Raw genomic sequence first — 21,197 nt, forward strand, 5'->3', positions numbered from 1 at the left:
AAGTGAATTTTTTCCAAAAAAAATTGCGTTTGGAAGACCGCTGCGCAAATACGATGTGATAAAAAATATTGCAATAATCTCCATTTTATTCTCTAGGGTCTCTGCTAAAAAAAAATATATAATGTTTGGGGGTTCTAAGCAGTTTTCTAGCAAAACAACTGATTTTAGCTTGTAAACACCAAATGTCAAAAATAGGCCTAGGCAAGTGGCTAGGATGCATGATGGTGCGCCTTGGATGTTGGGCCCCTCTATATGGCTAGGCTGTGAAAAAGTCTCACACATGTGGTATTGCCATACTCAGGAGGAGTGGCAGAATGTATTTTGGGGTGTCATTTTTGCTGTGTACATGCTATGTGTTAGGAATATCCTATAAATTGACAACTTTGTGTAAAAAAAAAAAAGTTTTCATTTTTTTCCCACATTTTCCAAAAACCTGTGGAAAAAAATGATATGTTCAAACGACCCATAATGCCTCATAGAATATACTTTGGAGTGTTTGCTTTCCAAAATGGGGTCATTTTGTGGACTTTTCCATTGTATTGGTGCTCTAGGGCCTTGAAAAGTGTGATAGGTAGTAAGAAAGTTTTATGTGTATTTATGCTCCTAGAACGCCTGAAGGTGCTTCTTGGACGTGGAGTCTCTTTTTGTGGCCAGGCTGTGTAAAAGTCTCACACATGTGGTATCGCCATACTCGGAAGGAGTAGCAGAATGTATTTTTGGGTGTAATTTTTGCTGTGTACATGCTATGTGTTAGAAATAGCTTATAAATTGACAACTTTGTGGGAAAAAAAAGAAAAACAATTTTTTTTCTTCATTTTCCCAAGAATTGTGGGAAAAAATTACAACTTCAAAAAACCCACCATGCCTCTTACTAAATACCTTGGACTGTCTACTTTACAAAAAGGGGTCATTTGGGCGGTATTTGTACTGTCCTGACATTTCAGGGCCTCAAGAAAGGAGATAGGCCGTCAGTACATCTGGTGTGATCAATTTTCAGTAATTGGTTCCATAGCTTCTAGACTCAATAACTTTCACATAGACTAAATAATATACACTAATTTGGGTTAATTTTACCAGAGACATGTAGCAGTATACATTTTGGCCCAAATGTATGAAGAAAAATTAATTTTTTGCAAAATTTTATAATTGAAACTAAAAAAAAGTGTTTTTTTTTCAAAATTATTGCTCTTTTTTTGCATATATCACGAAAAAAAAAACCCAGTTGTGATCAAATACCACCAAAAGAAAGCTCTATTTGTGTGAAAAAAATGATAAAAATTTTGTTTGGTTACAGTGTAGCATGACTGAGCAATTGTCATTCAAAGTGTGAGAGTGCTGAAAGCTGAAAATTGGTCTGGGCAGGAAGGGTGTCTAACTGCTCTGTATGGAAGTGGTTAAGCAAGTGAACGCAGTCTTTACCGAATTCATTTGGGCTGGACGCCATCCCAGACTCCGGGGATTGATACTCACGATGCCAAAGTCATATGGAGGGGTGGCGGCCCCCGACGTCAAAAGGTACTATCAGGCGGCTCATCTGAACCGTCTGGTGGACTGGTGCAGACATCCCCACCTGAAACTCTGGGTGACTCTTGAGGCATCCCAATGCTCGATACATCTTCCGGGAGCCCCGTGGCACATAGCGTCCGTGCCGCTTGCCGTCCGACGTCATCCTGTGATCGGCCCGACTCTTAAGGTCTGTGCCGCAGCCCTGGCGGTGGGTGACTCCCGGAGGATAGCATCGCCCATGTTCCCGGTTTTAGGTAACCGGGCCTTTCCATCGGGATGTGGCGGCGGCCGATTCCAGGCCTTGCTGGAGCTGGGGAACTTCCGAGTGTCACACTTCGGTTCTGGAGGCTCTTGGCCTTCCCTCACCCAGCTGACGGCACCGGGGGGCCATTTTGAGCTCACCCGGTGGCAGGCTCTCCAGTTGTTGCACTTCCTCCGGGACCTGGGCCCCCGGTCCGCCTTTGAGAAGCCTTTGACGGCTCTGGAGGCCCTCTTTACTCGCGACACCCCCTTCCGCATGCTTTATCCCTGATCTATGCCCTGCTTTCAGAACCCCGGTAAACTTTGTTCTCCCCGGCATCCTGAAATGGGAACAGGAGCTGCAGAGGACTTTCACGCTGACTCAGCGTCGGAATATCGTTCGCTTCTCTCTGAAGTCATCTATCTGTACACGCCTCCAGGAGGTTAACTATAAGATCCTGATGCGCTGGTATTATACTCCGTCGCGGATAGCGAGTTTCTTCCCGGAAGCATCGGACAGGTGCTGGCGATGCCGCGCGGACCGTGGGACGATGCTCCATGTCTTCTGGAGCTGTCCGGTTCTGAGCGATTTTTGGAGGCAGGTCAGAGAGATATCCCAGCGCATGACCGACTTTGTACTCAGCGATGACCCTGCACTCTTTCTCCTCCACTGCTCCTCCATCAAGCCTGATCACTATAAGAAGTCCATCCTCCGCCACCTCTTCAACGCAGCAAAGGCCTGCATTGGGGCCTGTTGGAAATCCACCGCCCCGCCGTCCTTGCGGCTCTGGCTATCCAAAGTCAAGCAGATTTGTGACTTCGAGGACCTAGTGCTGACCTCGCAGGGCAGGAGGGAACTCTACACAGCTACGTGGGGATATTGGAACATGTTTGTCCTGTCGGACGAGGGCAGAGCGCTCCTGGACTCCCACTGACCATTCCTACTAACCCTCATGGCCAATGCCTCGCATGGGGCCCGCTGACCATTGACCTTGGCCCATCCTCCTTTCCCCCCTTTCTCCCCCCTTATCTGGTCTGCTGTATATTTCTTCTCTAAGAGCTCAGCGACGGACGCTGAGCAGGTTCTACGTTTTAGAGTCTATTATCCCCTGCTACTCCCGCCCTGGCCCCTCTTCTTTTCCCTTCCCCTTCTGTCAATTTTCCCCTCCTTTCTGCCCCACCCCATCATTGCCCCCCTTATATCCTTGTACCCCTCCCTAATGTGTTGTATGCTCACCTTCTCTGATAATACTTTGAGGCACGATGTTCTCCACTACTTGCAAACCGGTACTACGCTGAATGTTGGCCAGTTTTTTCTGGTAGATCTCTACATGCTCTTATATATTACGAATGGACCTACTGTCTATTTACTCTGTTTTATGTTACTCGGGTTTGTTGACATTTTACATTCACCTTTCTCACCCAAACTGTTGTGTGTATTGACTCTGTATGCTACAACACATCTGTATCCACAAAATTGTATACCACTTGTACTCATGTTTTCTCTTTTACGTTTTCATAATAAAGAAGAATTTGAAAAAAAAAAAAATAAATGAATAAAAGTTCTAGTATCTATACTAGACGCTATAACTTTCACTCAAATCAAATAAAATACACTTATCAGGATTTTTTTTACTAAAGACATGTAGCAGAATACATTTTGACCTAAATTCATGAAACACTTTTTTTTTTAAATTTTATATTGGATATGTTTTATCACAAAAAATATTATTTTTTTAATTTTTTTTGTTGTTTGATCACGCAATTGCTATTTAGGGTAGCACTGTGCCGCATAGCAATAAATGCTCTGGTCATAAAGAGGATAAAATATTTCCAGAGGTCAAGTGGTTAAAACAACACAAATATTTGAAAGTGAACAACATCTTAAGTGCCGGTTCACACTAGGGCGACCTGTGAGGCGACCTGGTCGCCTCACAGGTCGCCACAGGTCGCCTCCCATAGGGAAGCTGTGGACCCGTTCTAATAGGAGCGACACAAGTCGCTCCGACCTAGAAAAAGGGTCCGGAGCTTCTTTGGGGCGACCCGGAGGCGACCGCCATAGACTTCAATGTTATGAAGTCCGTGGCGGCCGCTCCGAGGTAGCGGCGCGCTGCTCGCTCCGCGACCTCCGAGGTCGCGGTGCAAAGTAGTGTCGCTGCAGTGTGAACCGGCGCTTAACCTTCCAGATACATATTTTTTAAATAGCACATTCACCAAGCTAAGAAAGGAAGTCCCTGCAGCGCTTGGAAGTTCCAGTTGTTTTTTGGGATCTTTTTTTTTTTTTAACGGATAATACAATTCCTTTCATCATTAGGTCTAAAAATGGAGTAGCCCCCCCCCCCCCAAGCAATGGTGACTGATGCTGAGGGGCACCTGGCTTTTCATGATCACTAATTCCAAAAACAGGGGTGCTGACATGGGGGGTTAAAGTACCTCCTGTATATCACTATAGCAATTAAGGAAGTTACTAGCCTTTCCCTGTACAATGTATAAAGTGAAAAAGTTAAAATAAACCCAATAAATGCCAAAGCTGTCATAATACAGGAGATGTGCATAGGTCAAATGTGCAGTAAAAGTTAAATTGGTATGTCCCAAAGTCTCTGTTGTAATTCATTTTGTATGTATATACTCCTGGTACCTTATTTCCATATAAATGCCTTGTAGTGCCATTAATGTCTATGTGAGTATATAAGAAAATATAGCTACCAATAATCGACCAGCAGTCATTGTCTGTTTAATGGTGCATCACTCAAGCTCACACACATCCCTAGGCTTGTTTACAAAGACATAGTAATTGTACATCAACATACAATTTGTAAATCTTCGTAGTAATTATAACTCTCTGTTTCACCCATTCCCTGAAGTGGACCATCTCTCTCAGGTTGAATTTTCCAGCAGCAGTTTTCTTAACACATGTTATGAAGGCACCGTTACCAATTCCACTGGAATTACTTCTGCTAAAAATGTGATTTGCTATAATATGTTTATAAAAACATGGCAATATGAGTTTTCCTCATGTGTATTCATTGAAAGCAATGTGGAATTTGATTTTGCATTTGTTGGCTGCTTTAACTATTAACTGTGGTAGCTACTATACCATTAAAGCAAAATAAATTAGATCACTGTATTTTTACCAACTGACCATTACAATTAAACCATGCACCCTGCTAACCTCACAATCTCTCTCTCCACATTCATTTCAGGCTGATTGACTATATAATTAGGTGGAACTCCCATGAAAATAGAAAATCAGCTTAGCTGATAGCCTTGCACCAGGTACATAAACAGCAGCAAAAAATACAGCATTTAATTAAAAATATTAAAAAACGACCTTGGAAATTAGCTTCTACAACTCATGGGAAGCATTGGGATGCCCCCCTGCTCATCACTACTTGCAATAAGAGCTGGGTAATTGACGAAAATGTGTTTCATACTGTTTATGGACCTTTTTTTATGATAATGCAAAGCTGTTATAAATATATATATACTTGTACGTGTGTGTGTGTGTGTGTGTGAGCAGGACCAAAAAGTTGATACCAAATGTAAAAGAATGGCACACAAAGACAATAAGAAATTGACATAATTATTATTTGGTTAAATTGTAGGTAAGCAAACAACAAGTGCAGTACAGCGCCAAAATTCTTGACTTAACATAATTCTTGACTTAACATAATAACTTAATATATAACACCAGGAGCACAAACCCAGAAGAACACAGTTGCAGAAGTTTCCCCAATGTTTGCTTCACATTGGCAAGACTCCAAAAAATAACAGGTTATTACTTTAGCAAGCTTACGTGACCAAAGCAGCATCTGAGTAGAGGGGTGGCTGTAGGCTAGTAGCAGGGTATAGGTAAACTGCAGACTGGTGTTAACAAATCACAGCTCAGGAGTTCTGAGTTCAGTGCTGGCAGCAGTGCCCTATTTTGTCCCTTCTCATCAGGAACCTCTCCCTAGGCTTTCCACTTTGCAACTGCACTCCAACTGCAGCAGGGCGGTCCTTTTTATAAGCATTGCCCTCACTAAAGATGGCTGCTGTGGCCAACCAGTGTTGCAGCATCCAATCAGACCACTGCTCTCCTTGCGACACCTACAGAGCTTGCAGAGGAACAATGCTCCTCTCATCCTCAATTACCTCTGTACAGTGGTGAGCACCACAGAGGAAAGGGTAAACGGCACCTGCTTAAATGTGTGTTGCAGCCCCTACATGTCACAACATCTAAATAAGACAGCAACAAAGACGTAAGTGATGGGGAACTTCATGCATGTGTGCCTCACATACTACTGCTAATCCAGGGCAGCTTAATGAGAAGTCCCTGGCAGGTCTGTCCTTGATGTCCTGGGCTCACTAGAAAGTATATGGAATAACTTTTAAAATACACAAAGTTATCACTATAAGAAAGAAGGGCCAGTATTTGTTATCCTCCCCCTTCTCTTCACAGCATTATGCATATTATGCAAATCCTCCTATGAAATAAACAAATCTTTACTGCTGTTAATTGCAAAAATGTAATTTGTGTGTAGCCAGGTGCTTGGCTAGAGAAAGTGAGCTATGAAGAACACTATGCTGCAGTGCTTTCTATGTCTTCACTAGACTTCAGGCTAAATGGGTTAAAACTACCTCACCTGCATCCATCAGGGAGAGCTAACAAGCAGAGGGAGTTTAAGAAACTTGATGGTGGGCAGCACTGAATCATGGCAGATGTAGTGCAGGGGAAGGATCATTCTTTGGGGGTCAATAGACTATAGAACTACAATTCCCAATTAAAGACCGGTATAAAGAGAGAGAGCACTGTATTTTCACATCGCTGCTCCTATGTGCACATTGACCTGCTACAAGCCTGTGGTCATGTGCAGAGGACTGAAGTCTCTCTAGACAGATCCATAAGTGAGCTGACATATGAACAGCAGTAGCCCTGTTGCTGCAACACTGGGACTGGTGGAAGGACACAGCTGCCAATAATGCTAGCAGAGACTGAGTACATAGGGACTGGCCATCTAACTAGCAGCATTTTTTACTGCATGCAGACTTTAGTGGGACTGTATTCATGTGCACCACCATAAAGAATATGTCCCAATGCTTGCCGGCTGAAGAACTAGGGCTAAAGACTGCCCACTTAGCTGCTTCACAAGAACTTTGCCATGTGTCCATAGTAAGAGGGGCCTCTTTAGGGAGTCTTAAATTTCATTGCTGTCATTCATATATAGAGTGCACTCTAAAGTTGTTATAGCCTACTGTTTACAAATAAGTTACAGTATTTATTATCATTGCTGTTACTATTTTCTAATGCCATTACTTATATTAATGATTTTGTGTGCCTTTTTAGATGAAGTTCAAAATTCAAATTTAAGATGCGGTATATAAATGTAGGGTTATTAGAAGGGTACGTGAAGAGGAAGTATTACCACACTTTTTTTGTTCCTGTCTCCCAGGCGACAAAGTGCATGTAGCAATTTGTTACATCTTTCTAGCTTGTTTTAATGCGTGGTCAGCAGTATGCAGAGAGAGGGGCATGTATGTTCCTTTGTTCCATCCTCTCTGTCTTTATATTGGTTACCAGTATGCAGAGGAACATTGGAGCACAGTGTTCATTGCTAGGACACAAAGGCTGCTAGGCTATTGGAGCCACCTGCTGCATCTTAGCAAGCAAGTACACTAGGTGGCAGGAGCCACCTGTGTCCTAGCAACAAATAAAAAAATCAGAGGTGATGAAAGAGGGGAACTGCATGAAGCTCAGTTCCCCTCACTTAACTTAACAGGAGGAACTTAACCTTAGTGATGCCACAAATCGGGCTTCTATCAGGGGAAGAGCAGAAAAGCTGTAAAGCAAGAAATAAAGAGGTTGTGTTTTTCACATTCAAATACTATTTCACTGGAGAAGATAATATAAGTATTTAGACATGAATGTATAGACCTGTAAAAAAGAAATGATTGCTCCTGCGCTTAAGAAGTTGGTGTGCAGGTGATTTGAAACATGCGTCTCCAATGGTTCAGCCACCACATCGGCTGTGCTGCCACTCCCAACAGGTCAGGGAAAACCCAAGTGGAACTCTAAAGAGAAAAAAAAACGGAGGGCGCACCAGCCTATCACATTACCTTTGCGACAATTTATTTTTTAAAAATGTATACACATCATACTCCCAAACAGGATGAAATGTCAAGCGAAATATGTATAAAAAACTCCACTAGATGCTCCACTCAGCATGGTCTGCTGGTTAGTGACAGTTGTGGAATGGAAACATCCAAATAAAGCTGGTGCGTTTCGAGGGGTGTCCCTTCTTCTTCAGAGCTGGATTTGGAATGCAGGTAGCTGGTCTCTATATAATCAAAAAAACATGTGAACTCTATTATAAGCCCCTCCCACAATGGGCGGGCTGATGAGAAGTCATATGAGTAGGTAAACAAAAATGTGTGTGTGTGTGTGTGTGTGTGTGTGTATATATGTGTGTATATATATATATATATATATATATATATATATATATATATATATATATATATATATATGTATGTGTGTATATATATATGTGTATATGTATATATATATATATATATACACACACAAGCAAACATACACATGTGAATTCCCTGCAATAGGCCTTACATCACAAAGCATTATGTAATAGAGACATATTATATCTAAAAAAATATTATAATGTACATTATGTTCAATAGAGGTCACATGGTTTTTGATTATAGAAAGACCAGCTACCTGCATTCCAAATCCAGCTCTGAAGAAGAAGGGAAGAAGCTCTGGAGAAGCATGAAACTACAGAGGTGGGTGGGCACAATCTCCGAGAGGGGGAGAGCAGATACAGGGTGTGTTTTAATGGCATTATTATTATTAAAAAAGGTTAGCTGCTGAAGTACTTCCTTCTCATGGTTTTCATGTCCTAAAGACGTATACCAGTAAGTAATGGAGGAGTTTCTATTGGAGACTTTGGAGGCTGAGATTATACCTGCTCTAGAATATAGAGAAATATTTTTCTTTTTTGCAACCAAGGTTCTGTAGCGCACAGATTGGAATGGTCTGGCAGTTTGATCCTGGGTTCCATTCCCTGATAGGGACACGGCAGCCAGGCACACAACATTTCCCACCCACTTGAGTCAGTAAATAGGCTGTGCAGCTCTTTTTTTCTTTTAGTGTTTGGGTAGAACTTGGATATGGTGAGGGTGAGCCTAGGGATACTCTAATAACTGTAAACCTGAAAATGAGGACACTCTACACTAAGACTTAAGGGTGAAGGCACCCCCTTTGAAGTGTATAGATGAACAGTACAAAACAGGGACTCCTCAACTAGAATACAGTCTAGAGGGTGTAGTACTGCCCCCTAGAGGACTGCTGGATTTTTACACTTTAAGGATTCCCCTGGGTTACCGGTAGCAACTGCTTGCAGAAATCTTAACACTTTATGTTCTTGGCTCAGTCAATGATCAGTCTAGGGGTGGATGTTTTTGTTGTTTTATTTATATTGGGATGGGAGAAGGGATGAGTGGGATACTCCAACTTTGAATTATTCACAATCCTAAAAACTTCTATCTTAAGGATGCGGCAAGGCCGCTACTTCATCCTGCCACTTGAATGAAGTCGTGGTAAATGTTCCTATTTGTGTTTCTCTTCTACTTCTCTCTACTCCCCCAGTACCCCTTTCTCTGTACTAGCTGACACCTGTCCACTGACTATTCACTCCGGAGTGGCCCCCTTCCTGGGCAGGCCCCTGGGCAAGATCCTCCGTACTCACGATACTGCTTTCAATATTCTCACAGTGCCCCAACTCCTCCAGTCAGCTCCCCTGGACCTCTGGGTTCAGCCTCACACCACTGGCTCACCAGGCCAACTGCCTGTGACCAACACCAACTGCTGCAGAAGAGGAGGCAGCCGCCACCCTCCTTCTGGGACTCTGCTTCCCGCTAAAGACCTCTACCTCATGTGCCCCTGGCTTTTTATACTCTGCCCCACAATGCACCGAGACAAACAGTCTGTGCCAATCCCTGGGGCTGTATCAAAAACCTGTGTGTCATTGGCCAGGTTTCCTCCAGTATCCAATGTGCCTCTCTATTGGATCAGCTGGGGACACTTCCTTAGACCAGATGAATCACACACTGAGCACACTGAGCAGACCTAACTCACAGAATCTGCTCCCTGATAAGCAGAGTGCAATATAGATTTTACCTGCTGCTCCTCTGATAGGCAGACAGATCCAAAACTATACTCACTCTCTAGCACCTAACTAGGAGGGTGCTACAAGGGTATAAATAGTAGCTGCTGATCTCCCAGAAAGGTCAAAGAAAGCCTTTAGGTCCAGAAGGCTAGTACTCCTGTTTCCAGATCACTGTGCAACAACATGCAAGGTCAGTCAACTTCTGTACTCCAATTGCCTGTGTCCTGGATCCTTGTGAGGCTTTCTGTAAATGCTCCAGGAGGATAGAATAGAGGTCCTCCAGGCGAACAGTAGCTGGGACCCCAGCAACTGTGGCACCCCTGCAGCTCCAGACACATTTTGCAGGGGTGCCACAGCCCTCAGGCTGGGTCCTACCCTCACAGGATTAAGAGCCTTCTGCTGTAGCCCATTTTTACCCACCTTAGCCCCCTGCTGGTCATCTGCCATATTGATCAGGGATTGACTGGGGAGATAATAACATGCAGGCTGGGATCATATTCTCCCATACACTATGTCCCAGGGTCCCCTGGGAGACAGGGGGAAGTAATTGAGCCCATACCTACAGAGCTTAGAGCAGACTAACTAATCAATTATTGCTCTCCCTGGTTACAAAGAGGCTAAAAGCTAAATGTCACAATCAGTAGCTACAGTATATGGGACGCTAGAGTACATTAATGGTATATTGGTACATAGGGAAAGCTGGAATTTGGAAAAATAGATGAGCTTATCCTTTAATATTCTGGATCAGGGTAATGGGTAAGTAGTATTTTTTTTTCTTTATTTGATCTAATCAAAGCATCTTCTGTTTGCTTTTACATCAGAATAATGTTGAAGATGGAACTTTGCAAAGCCTTGTCTGTTTCTCAGAGACATGTCACTATACAGTAACAAGTACCTTTAATAATAAAAAAGGCAATTACTTTATTTGTACCCCAGAGTAACTCTTTACAGCTGTAGCCTTAGGTGATCTACAATGAAGACGTTTAAAATTACTTATCTTCAAATTGGTCTCTAAAGGACAGTAAGAGCAATGGGTGAAGTTTAATCAAAGTGAAAAGTAAACCACATTGTATTTCATTCAGATCTTTTCTGCTCCTTTGCCTTCCGAATGTACTGTTTTGATCAATAGTCTACTTTTATCTTTTTATAGCTCAGTTGAGTGATAACAAAAGATACCACAGGGGCCTAAAGTGGGCCTGAATTAAAAAAAGTGTAGAATTGTTGTTATAAGGGAGTTCTAGAAATGTCAAATGAGCCTAAGCATTACCCTGAAACATTTACTTTTTCTCTTGAGTTCCTTCTGAAAAAAATATGTGCACTTCCGGTGTCTTAAAACTAGGGGGTTTATACGCCAAGGTTACACAGGCATTTTAGATGCCTAGAATAGTTTCTCTGTGCTTTCTAATGTTGGCAGGCCCTTACATGCCGCATATAGCCTACCATACAAGTCAAGTGATCAGCTGCACACGGCCATGTGCTTGAAAATGCTGGTGCTTCTCTGTATGTGCAGGTAAAAGTCAATACAAAGAAGCATCTTCATATACAAAAGTACAGTCACTTACAATTATTCACATTGACAACAGAATCCTGATTAACAAGAATTAAACTACAGGTGAGTCTAACTATTCATTAAACAGGTGTCCAGCAGACAGATGATTATAAAAGGGCGTTACTTAAAGAGGTTGTAAACCCATATTACTTTTTTTTTTGTAACCTGTAAGAGAAACACCTAATGAGCTAGTATGCATCACATACTAGCTCATTATGAAATACTTACCTTAGAACGAGCCCCCGCCGAGCCGCCCGCTCATCTGTATGACGGGCAACATGTCCAGTCGCCCGTCTTCCACGGTGACGTCACTCCCGCACGCGCGCGGGAGCCGACAGTCGCGGCACGGGGCTCTGAAGAAACGGCACCAGCGGCCGTTTCTTCAGAGCGCATGCGCCAGTGACGTCACTGGCTGCATGTAAGGTAAATATCTCCTAAACGGTACATGTTTAGGAGATATTTACAGTACCTATAGGTAAGCCTTATCATAGGCTTACCTATAGGTAAAAGTGTCAGAGGAGGGTTTACTTCCTCTTTAACAAAGAAAACTCCTTCCCATTTCATGCTGTCAGCAATGGCACAATGTGGAAGAGATATGTCACAAGACCTGAGAAAGAAAATAATTTCTTTACACAAGAAAGGTGAAGGCTACAGGAAGATCAGCAAAACTTTACTTATAAAGTCAGAATAATGTAGCAAAAGTGATACAAAAATTTAACAAAGATGGAGCTGCAACCATCTTACTGAGACGTCCAGGCCATCCCCGGAAGTTAACACCTCGACAGGAGCATCTTCTAATGAGAAGGGTTGAAGGAAATTGCCAAGCAAGTTCACTACAGTTAGCTAAAGAAGTAGAAAGCCAGACTGGGGTGATTGTTTCCGGTGATACAATACAGCGTACACTGCAGAGGAATGTCATGCATGGGTGACGTCCACGAAAGAAGCCTCTCCTAAAGCCCATACACAAAAAAGCCCACCTAGAATTTGCCAGAGCCCATGCTGAAAAAGAAGAAGACTACGGGGACTCTGTACTCTGGAGTGATGAGACCAAGATAAATGTTTTTGGAACTAATGGCTTCAAAACTGTATGGCTTCGTAAAGGTGAGGAGTACAAATAAAAATGCATGGTGCCTACCGTGAAACATGGTGGTGGCAGTATCCTTTTGTGGTGCTGCATGACTGCTGTTGGTGTCGGGGAGCTGCATTTCATTGATGGTATCATGAATTCACAGATATACTGCTCTAAATTGAAAGAGAAGGTGCTACCATCACTCCGTGCCCATGGTCTTCGTGCACTTTTCCAACATGACAAGGTATCACGTACCTGGAGATAAGCCTGAAACTGTGAGGAAGGCCTCCCTTGCGCCTCCGACTCGGGACCCCTGATAGTGCAGACAGGGGACACCTGAGTGTAGAGTAGCACGAGTGCCTGGAGACTTGCTTGGAGCGGACGATGGCTACTGGTGCAGGTTGCCAGAAAAGTCTGATGAGGAGGATGTTGAGCAGGCAGCAGGTGCTGGAAGCAGGGGTTCCTGGGTAACAGGAGGAGCTTCCTATGCAGGATGGACGGATCTGGGAATGACAGAAACGTGGTAAGACAAGCCGGGTCAGGAGCCAATCGTTAACGTAGAAGCCAGTAGGAGGAGACAAGAAGAGAGGTCACGGAACAAGCCAAGGTCGGTGCAGGTGGAGATAAGAGAATCGTCAGGACAAGCCGGGTCTGGAACTAGGAACAAGATGCAGGTAAACAGGTAACAGGTATCCAAGGCTGAAGACAAAGCAGCACTGGAGCAGTGCAATGGCTGGGTTTAAATAGTCCCTTTGGCGCCAATGTCTAACGTACGTTCGCATACCCGCGAACGTGCGTGCGCAGTGCACGTTCGTGTACTCGCGAACGTGCGTGCGCGGTTGCGCGAGTTCGCGCATGCGCATTGGCCATTGTCCGGTTTCTGACAGGAACATGTCTTTGTACAGCAAACGTTCTCTTACACAAGGATCCAAAATACACATCTAAGGCCACTGTTGCATTTCTAAAGAAGAACAGGGCAAAAGTAATTCAGTTGCCAATTATGTCTTCCGATGTCAACCCAATTGAACATATGGGGATTTCTGAAGAGACAATTTGAGCATCACTCTCCATCCAGCATCCAGGCTCTAAAAGAGGTAATTCTTGAAGAATGGAAAAAGATAAATATTGCAATATGTCGCCAACTTGTTCATTCCATGCCTAGAAGACTTGGTGCTGTGCTTAGAAATCATGGAGGTCATACAAAATACTAGATGTAGTTTTTGTTTTGCATCAATTAATTAGAGTAAAACTGAAGATTTTGTAATCTATGTTATATTATTAAACTTCCAAAAACTATTCAATGTGGATTATATGCTGGTGAGCTGGAGGTGGAGCAAGAATTAGGGCATTGATACAATACAAAGTGCATAAAATGTGATCTGAAATACTAGTAGGGTCTTATACTTCTGGTGAATGTAAAATCAAGCCTAGGTGGTGGACAAAGTTGGTGCTGATGTTTGTCACACTCACAAAAGGTTGAAGATAAAAAGGAATGATCTCTGGACACTTTGAAATATTAGAGACTTTTCATGGGTATTTTTTCACTAAGGGTATTTGTTTCTTTTAAATTAAAGGTTAATTATTATATTAATTATTGTTATATATGTTTTTGACACTTTCAAGTATTATTACTGTATATAGATATGTGAGTAATGTAACAAAATGGCTGCACATTTTCTTTTAATGTTTGCTTTGTCCATTAAGTTTTTCCTGTGGCTTTTTCTTACATTGGAGAAACCTCACAACTTGTGAAGAATAGAATATCATATTAAAACTATAATATAATATAATAATAATACCTTATATATTCTATTTCACTTGTCAATGTTTCACACATTTATAAACAAAAGACAAGACATAAACCTGTGCTTGTAAGCATTCATGTACACTACAGTTCCTAAACTCGACTCCATAAAAGCCTGTGGGGTTTATTTACTAAAGGCAAATCAACTGTGCACTACAAGTGCACTTGGAAGTGCAATTGCTGTAGATCTGAGGGGGACATGCAAGGAAAATAAAAAACAGCATTTTTTCTTGCACATGATTGGATGATAGAAATCAGCAGACCTACTCTCATTTCAGATCTTCCCCTCAGATGTACAGCAACTGCATTTCCAAGTGTACTTCCAAGTGCACTTGCAGTGCAATTACAGTGCACAGTGATTTGCGTTTAGTAAATAAACCCCAATGTGTCCATGTACACATAGGCTTTTAGGATTGTTTAGGAGCTGCTACGGTTCATCCTATACTGAATCATGTTCAGTATAGGAATGTTTCGACCGCCGACCGCAAAACACAGCTAAATTATGGTAAAACCATGCAACAATTTTGCAGCGTTTTGCGTTTTCACACGGCCGGCTGTCAAAGTAGGCTATGTATACATGAAGCCTAAAGATTGATAATATTTAAATAAACATTGCTTAACATATGCAAAACTAACTAAATCCTTTCTTTCAAATTAGTGTGGGTAACATGTGTAATCATATCCAAGATCATTACATAAACTTGAAGAAAGTGTTTTTAATTTGTTATATAATCTTTTGCAGTTAATCCTCAAGCACAGTAACTACCCTCCACTGATGCAAAGCCAGTCTTGGACTTTGGCAGCCCCTTTCAAAGAGCAGCGTTTTCACCGCAACCCCAGCAACTCCATAGCTAACAACTACTCACCCATGGCGCGTGATCTAAAGCTTGGGGAAATATACAAGAAGACGACCTCTCCAAGACCAGGCACAGCTAAAACATCTCCCAGGCACAAAGCCTTAAACTGTATCCTTCTGTTGATAGTAATACATCACTTTATCACTGTGGCTTAATGTTACACCATTTTATTACTGTGGATTAATGTTTTTTGACAAAAAGTTTACTGCATGAATTGCACAATATAGAAATCAAGTAACCCTATGTTTTTGCATAGTTTGCAGTGTGCAAAGGTATAATGGAGCATGATAAAGAGACCCTATCAGATCTCAATTTCCAATGGCAGGTCCTTGTAGGAAAAAAGATAGTATACACACCTCTCCTGCCTTTACTCTGTTCAAGTGCCATAGCCTCCATAAGACTCTTCGACATTGAACACTTTCAAGGATGCACCTTGGCACCCCGAGAAGAGTGATGATGCCGCACACAGTGGGTATGGCCAAAATTGTGCTAACAGTGGAAGAGACATAAAAGAGTATGATTAAATATAACCTGAGCCTACACTGTACAGAAGTCAGTAATGCACAGAGCACAGTGGTCAGGAGTAAATAATGCACAGAGATCAGGAGTAAGTAATGCACAGTGTGCAGGGGTCAAGAGTAATTAAGGTCCTGGGTTCAAGAGTCAGGAGTAGGTAACACAGGCCAACAATGTACGCATATGCCAAAGCCCTTGCTTTCAATTGGGTCGCCTCTCGCAGCTAATCAAGGGAACCTCCTCTGGGGTTCTAACAGGTAATCAGACTGCGGGTGCATTTACAAGTGTGAACAACCTCTCAAAAAGCAGCTGTTGAGGCAATCAACACTTTTGGTCAGGACTAGGAAGGACTATGGAGAGAGAGGGCTGAGAGGGGAAGGGGTGGGGCGTGAGTGGGTTGATAAGAGAGAGGGGGTGAGAGTTAGGGGGAGGGGAGAGAGAAATACCATGTTTGTTCATGTTAGTTTGCATTGAAGACGTTTTTGTTTTAATATTGAGTTCTCAGACCACGTCATTGAATCATCAGGTAGAAAAGTGAACAACTGTTTAAGTATCTCTTCAAATGCAATTCTGGCTTATCTGCCACAAGGTGTTTTTTCATGAAAGAAACAAAAAATATCTGCTGCAAGCCTTAGACATCTTCACTTATATAACACTGTGTTGTGAGTTTTTTTTTTTTCTAAATCTCCTGCTATCACCTGTTAAAGCAAAATGTTGTTTTGAAAGAATATTTCCTTCATGCAATATCCTGTGAAAGAAAAAGTGAATCTTAACCACTTTTGGTTTTACCCCTTTAACGACCAGGCCATTTTTTCCGATACTGCACTGTGTTATTTTAACTGACAATTGCGCAGTCGTGCAACACTGTGCTCAAATAAAATATCCTTTTTTTTTACAACAAATAGAGCTTTATTTTGGTGGTATTTGATCACCTATGCCGTTTTTTATTTTTTTGCGCTATAAACAAAAAAAGAGCAACAATTTTGAAAAAATAAAACAATATTTTAAATAAAAAAAATGTAAAAAATCAATTTTTCCATTAATTTAGGCCAATATGTATTCTGCTACATATTTTTTGTAAAAAAAATCCCAATAAATGTATATAGATTGGTTTGCGCAAAAGTTATAGCGTCTACAACCAATGCAAAATTTTTATAGCATATTTATCTATTTATTTTACTAGTCATGGGACTGCGACATGGACAAATTAAACATTTAACTGACACTTTTAACACTTTTTGGGGACCTGTGACATTATTACAGTGATCAGTGCTAAAACAAATGCACTGTCACAGAACTAATGACACTGGCAGGGGTTAACAGCAGGGGCGATCAAAGGGTTAAGTGCATCCCTAGGAGGTGCATGCTAACTTTGTGGGGGGTGAACTCACTGGATGAACACATAGATCTATGTTCCTGCTTAGCAGGAACACAAGATCATTGTGTTCATCTCTGACAGAATGGCCGTTCTGCCTCTCCCGAGGGTGACCACAGGTGGCCGGCGAACATTGGGTCCACCTGACCTGTTAATTGACATCCCTGCTAGCCGATCACGAGGCAATAGCACCTCCGGCGGTCCAATTGCGCCATCTAGTGGCTATTAAACAAAACGACGTGCAGATTTGCGCAATAGCACCATATTGTCGCAGTAAAAACACTGCGGGCGGTTGGCAAGTTACAAACTAAGATCAAAGAAAATATACAGAATAGCCTAATTTGGAAAACCAGAAGCATTATGCACATGGATTGTATTTTCTTATCAGTCCAATATAAAAACAATTACAGTATCTCACAAAAGTGAGTACACCCTCACATTTTTGCAAATATTTTATTATATCTTTTCATGTGACAACACTGAAGAAATTACACTTTGCTACAATGTAAAGTAGTGAGTGTACAGCTTGTATAACACTATAAATTTGCTGTCCCCTCAAAATAACTCAAAACACAGCCAATGATGTCTAAACTGCTGGCAACAACAGTGAGTACAGTAAGTGAAAATGTCCAAATTGGGCCTAATTAGCCATTTTCCCTCCCCGGTGTCATGTGACTCATTAGTGTTACAAGGTCTCAGGTGTGAATGGGGAGCAGGTATGTTAAATTTGGTTTTATCGCTCTCATATTGGTCACTGGAAGTTCAACATGGCAAAGAACTCTCTGAGGATCTGAAAAAAAGAATTGTTGCTCTACATAAAGATGGCCTAGGCTATAAGAAGATTGCCAAGACCCTGAAACTGAGCTGCAGCACGGTGGCCAAGACTATTCAGTGGTTTAAAAGGACAGGTTCCACTCAGAACAGTCCTCTCCATGGTTGACCAAAGAAGTTGAGAAATTTGAGTCTTTGGGAAATAGAGGTATGAGTGCCCCTGGCATTGCTGCAGAGGTTGAAGGAGTAAGGGATCCGCCTGTCAGTGCTCAGACCATATGCCGCACACTGCATCAAATTGGTCTGCATGGCTGTCGTCCCAGAAGGAAGCCCTTTCTAAAGATGATGCACAAGAAAGCCAGCAATCAGTTTGCTGAAGACAAGCAGACTAAGGACATGGATTACTGGAACAATGTCCTGTGGTCTAAAAGAGCATGATAAACGTATTTAGTTCAGATGGTGTCAAGCGTGTGTGGCGGCAACCAGGTGAGGAGTTCAAAGACAAGTGTGTCTTGCCTACAGTCAAGTATGGTGGTGGGAGTGTCATGGTCTGGGGCTGCATAAGTGCTGCTGGCACTGGGGAGCTACAGTTTTTTGAGGGAACCATGAATGCCAACATGTACTGTGACATACTGAAGCAGAGCATGATCCACTCCCTTCGGTTATTGGGCCGCAGGGCAGTATTCCAACATAATGACCCCAAACACACCTCAAAGACCACCACTGCTTTGCTAAAGAAGCTGAAGGTAAAGGAGATGGACTGGCCAAGCATGTCTCTAGACCTAAACCCTATTGAGCATCTATGGGGTATCCTCAAACAAAAGGTCTTTAACATCCGCCAGCTCTGTGATGTCATCATAGAGGAGTGAAAGAGGACTACAGTGGCAACCTGTGAAGCTCTGGGAAACTCCAAGCCCAGGAGGGTTAAGGCAGTGCTGGAAAATAATGGTGGCCCCACAAAATATTGACACTTTGGACCCAGTTTGGACATTTCCACTATTGTTGCCAGCGGTTTAGACATTAATGGCTGTGTGTTGAGTTCTTTTGAGGGACAGCAAATTTACACTGTTATGCAAGCTGTACACTCACTACTGTACATTGAAGCAAAGTGTCATTTCTTCCGTGTTGTTACATGAAAAGATATAATAAAATATTTACAAAAATGTGAGGGATGTACTCACTTTTGTGAGATACTGTACTCACTTTTGTGAGAAAAAAAAGTGTACAATGACTACAAAGCCAAAAAATGTTAGGGTTGTAGGGCAGCTCATGATCTTGCCGTTTAAAGTCCAGAGAGAGGCTTCCTATAGGGAGATTTTTTTATTTTTAGCCAATCTGCAGTCTTCTAAAGTTAATGCACAACTAGGTTTTTGTTGGGCTTACACTTTAACAACATACATAATCCTAGTGCACTAGATCTTCCTATCCTAGTGGCAGTGAACTACAGGAACAGAAAGTGATGAAAAAATCTTACCAATGGGGACAGATACAGCAACAAAACCAATAGCTTGGAGAAAGGTTAGAACACCTATCTGTGAAGATATTTGTTATCCCGATCATGATATAGCAGTAGCTAGTGGTCCTTAGTCACATTTAAAGGACATAGTGTGTGATACTGAAGATGTTGTGTAACTTCTCTAATGATAACTTCTACAGACAGAGACATGGCTGTGCTATGGGATCACCTATATCTCCCATTGTAGCTAACCTGTATATGAAGAAGGTGGAATCCTGAGCTCTTTCAGGGGGAATAACACAAAGTCGTTGTTTCAGGTAGGTGGACAACATAGGTCAACATTAGAACATCAGAAATACAAGCTTTTAGTGAACACATAAACACAGTGGCAAAATACATAAAGTTTACATGGCAAGAGGTAACAAATTACCCTTTTAGACTGTGTTTTACATGCATCTACACAGACCAGTACCTGCTTTTTGACTTCCACCACCCACTGGAACACAAACTGGTGGCTATTAGAAATCTGCAACATCAGGATAAGATGGCAACAACTAACAGAGTCTAAAGATAAATAACACAGACTGTTTAGGAATGCTATGAAAGCTTTTGACTACCCTCATTAAAACATCCACAAGTCCGGCAAATAAATATGGGAACAGAAAGGAAAAGCAGAATACAGAGAATGCCCCATCATCCCATGTAGCTGGATGCCAAATAGAAAAAAAAATGATAATCTTTAACAAACATCAAATCTGTAAGCAAGATTTATTAAAACTGGTGCACAACAGAATCTGCCGCAGCTGTGCATAGAAACTGATCATCTTCTAACTTAAGCTTGTTTAATTAAGCTTTGGCAATACGACCTAGAAGCTGATTGGTTTCTATGCACAGCTGCACCAGATTCTGTGTGCACCAGTTTTAGTAAACCCCCCCCCCCCCCCATGTGTAATTTAAGCCCAGCAAAATAGCGCAAGAGAAGCTTGTACATTCAACAGACCCAATAGCCAAACACAGGAAAAGTAACCTAATATATGCAGTGCAGTAAAGTGAGGAATGCAAAGACCTGTACAATGGGAGACAAAATAGCATTTCACCAAAAAATGGCCTAACCTAAAATGGCAAATTCTAAAGGTCAAGACTTAACAGTTTTCTACACCTTAGGGAAAGGGAAATAATTTTGAGGATAGTGGACTGCACATCTTGGTGAGAGAGGACAACTGGTTCACAAGAGATTTGGAAAAAGAGGTGGGGGCCTTTGACACTATTTGGCTTCCACATATAGTTCTGTTTTCACAGCTTTATCCAAGCTGCATCATCTACCTGACATGCACTAGAACAGAAGAAGTGGCTTAAAGAAGATACATCTTCAATAATAAAGAACTGGTCTAGTTAAATGTAGATAGCTAGCTACAACACCTGTCAGTTTTATGTTTCTGTCTGTATCATTCTGTCCTGAAGAAGCCTGTTCCACTCATGTCTTGTCCTGGAATCACTGGGAAATGAAGTGGGAAAATCTCCCCTATGGGGGTTACCGACCGCACTAAAAAACACAGAAGCTCTATTTCCCCCACTCTACACAAGAATAAATTATATGCTTTGGCTTGAGTTTTAAAGAAACCTGAAATCTAGTTGCTAAAGAGTCAATATATGAAACAACCCATAGTAGTCATACCTTGCCTTATCGTGGTGATAGATGTATAGAGAGTGTATGGTGTGTTTGTGTGTAGTCAGGTTCACTGCAACCAAAGAAAACATTTTAGTATTATCCATATCAAATTGTCAATTCCCTCATACCGATCTTATTACTTGATTCTGGGATGGTACATTATCATAGGGTGATCTGTTCATCCCCATGTACTTTGTTCCAAATTCAAAAAGAAGACATGTAT

The 21,197-nt window shown here is 42.0% G+C and overlaps 1 protein-coding gene across 1 annotated transcript in view; it reads left to right on the forward strand.

Moving 5' to 3' along the window:
• LOC309558644 (dynein axonemal heavy chain 3-like) overlaps nucleotides 1-21,197 on the forward strand; it is a gene marked incomplete at its 3' end in the record, with an annotated part of 260,568 nt that overhangs the window by 99,474 nt on the left and 139,897 nt on the right. The window contains exon 3 of the mRNA XM_082261711.1: nucleotides 15,073-15,295. Within this exon, the coding sequence (XP_082117837.1) occupies nucleotides 15,073-15,295 (223 nt within the window). The remainder of the gene's footprint in view (nucleotides 1-15,072; nucleotides 15,296-21,197) is intronic.

The sequence above is a fragment of the Pelophylax lessonae genome (genome assembly GCF_965119305.1).
Source record: "Pelophylax lessonae genome assembly, chromosome: 6".
Taxonomy (NCBI): Eukaryota; Metazoa; Chordata; class Amphibia; order Anura; family Ranidae; genus Pelophylax; species Pelophylax lessonae.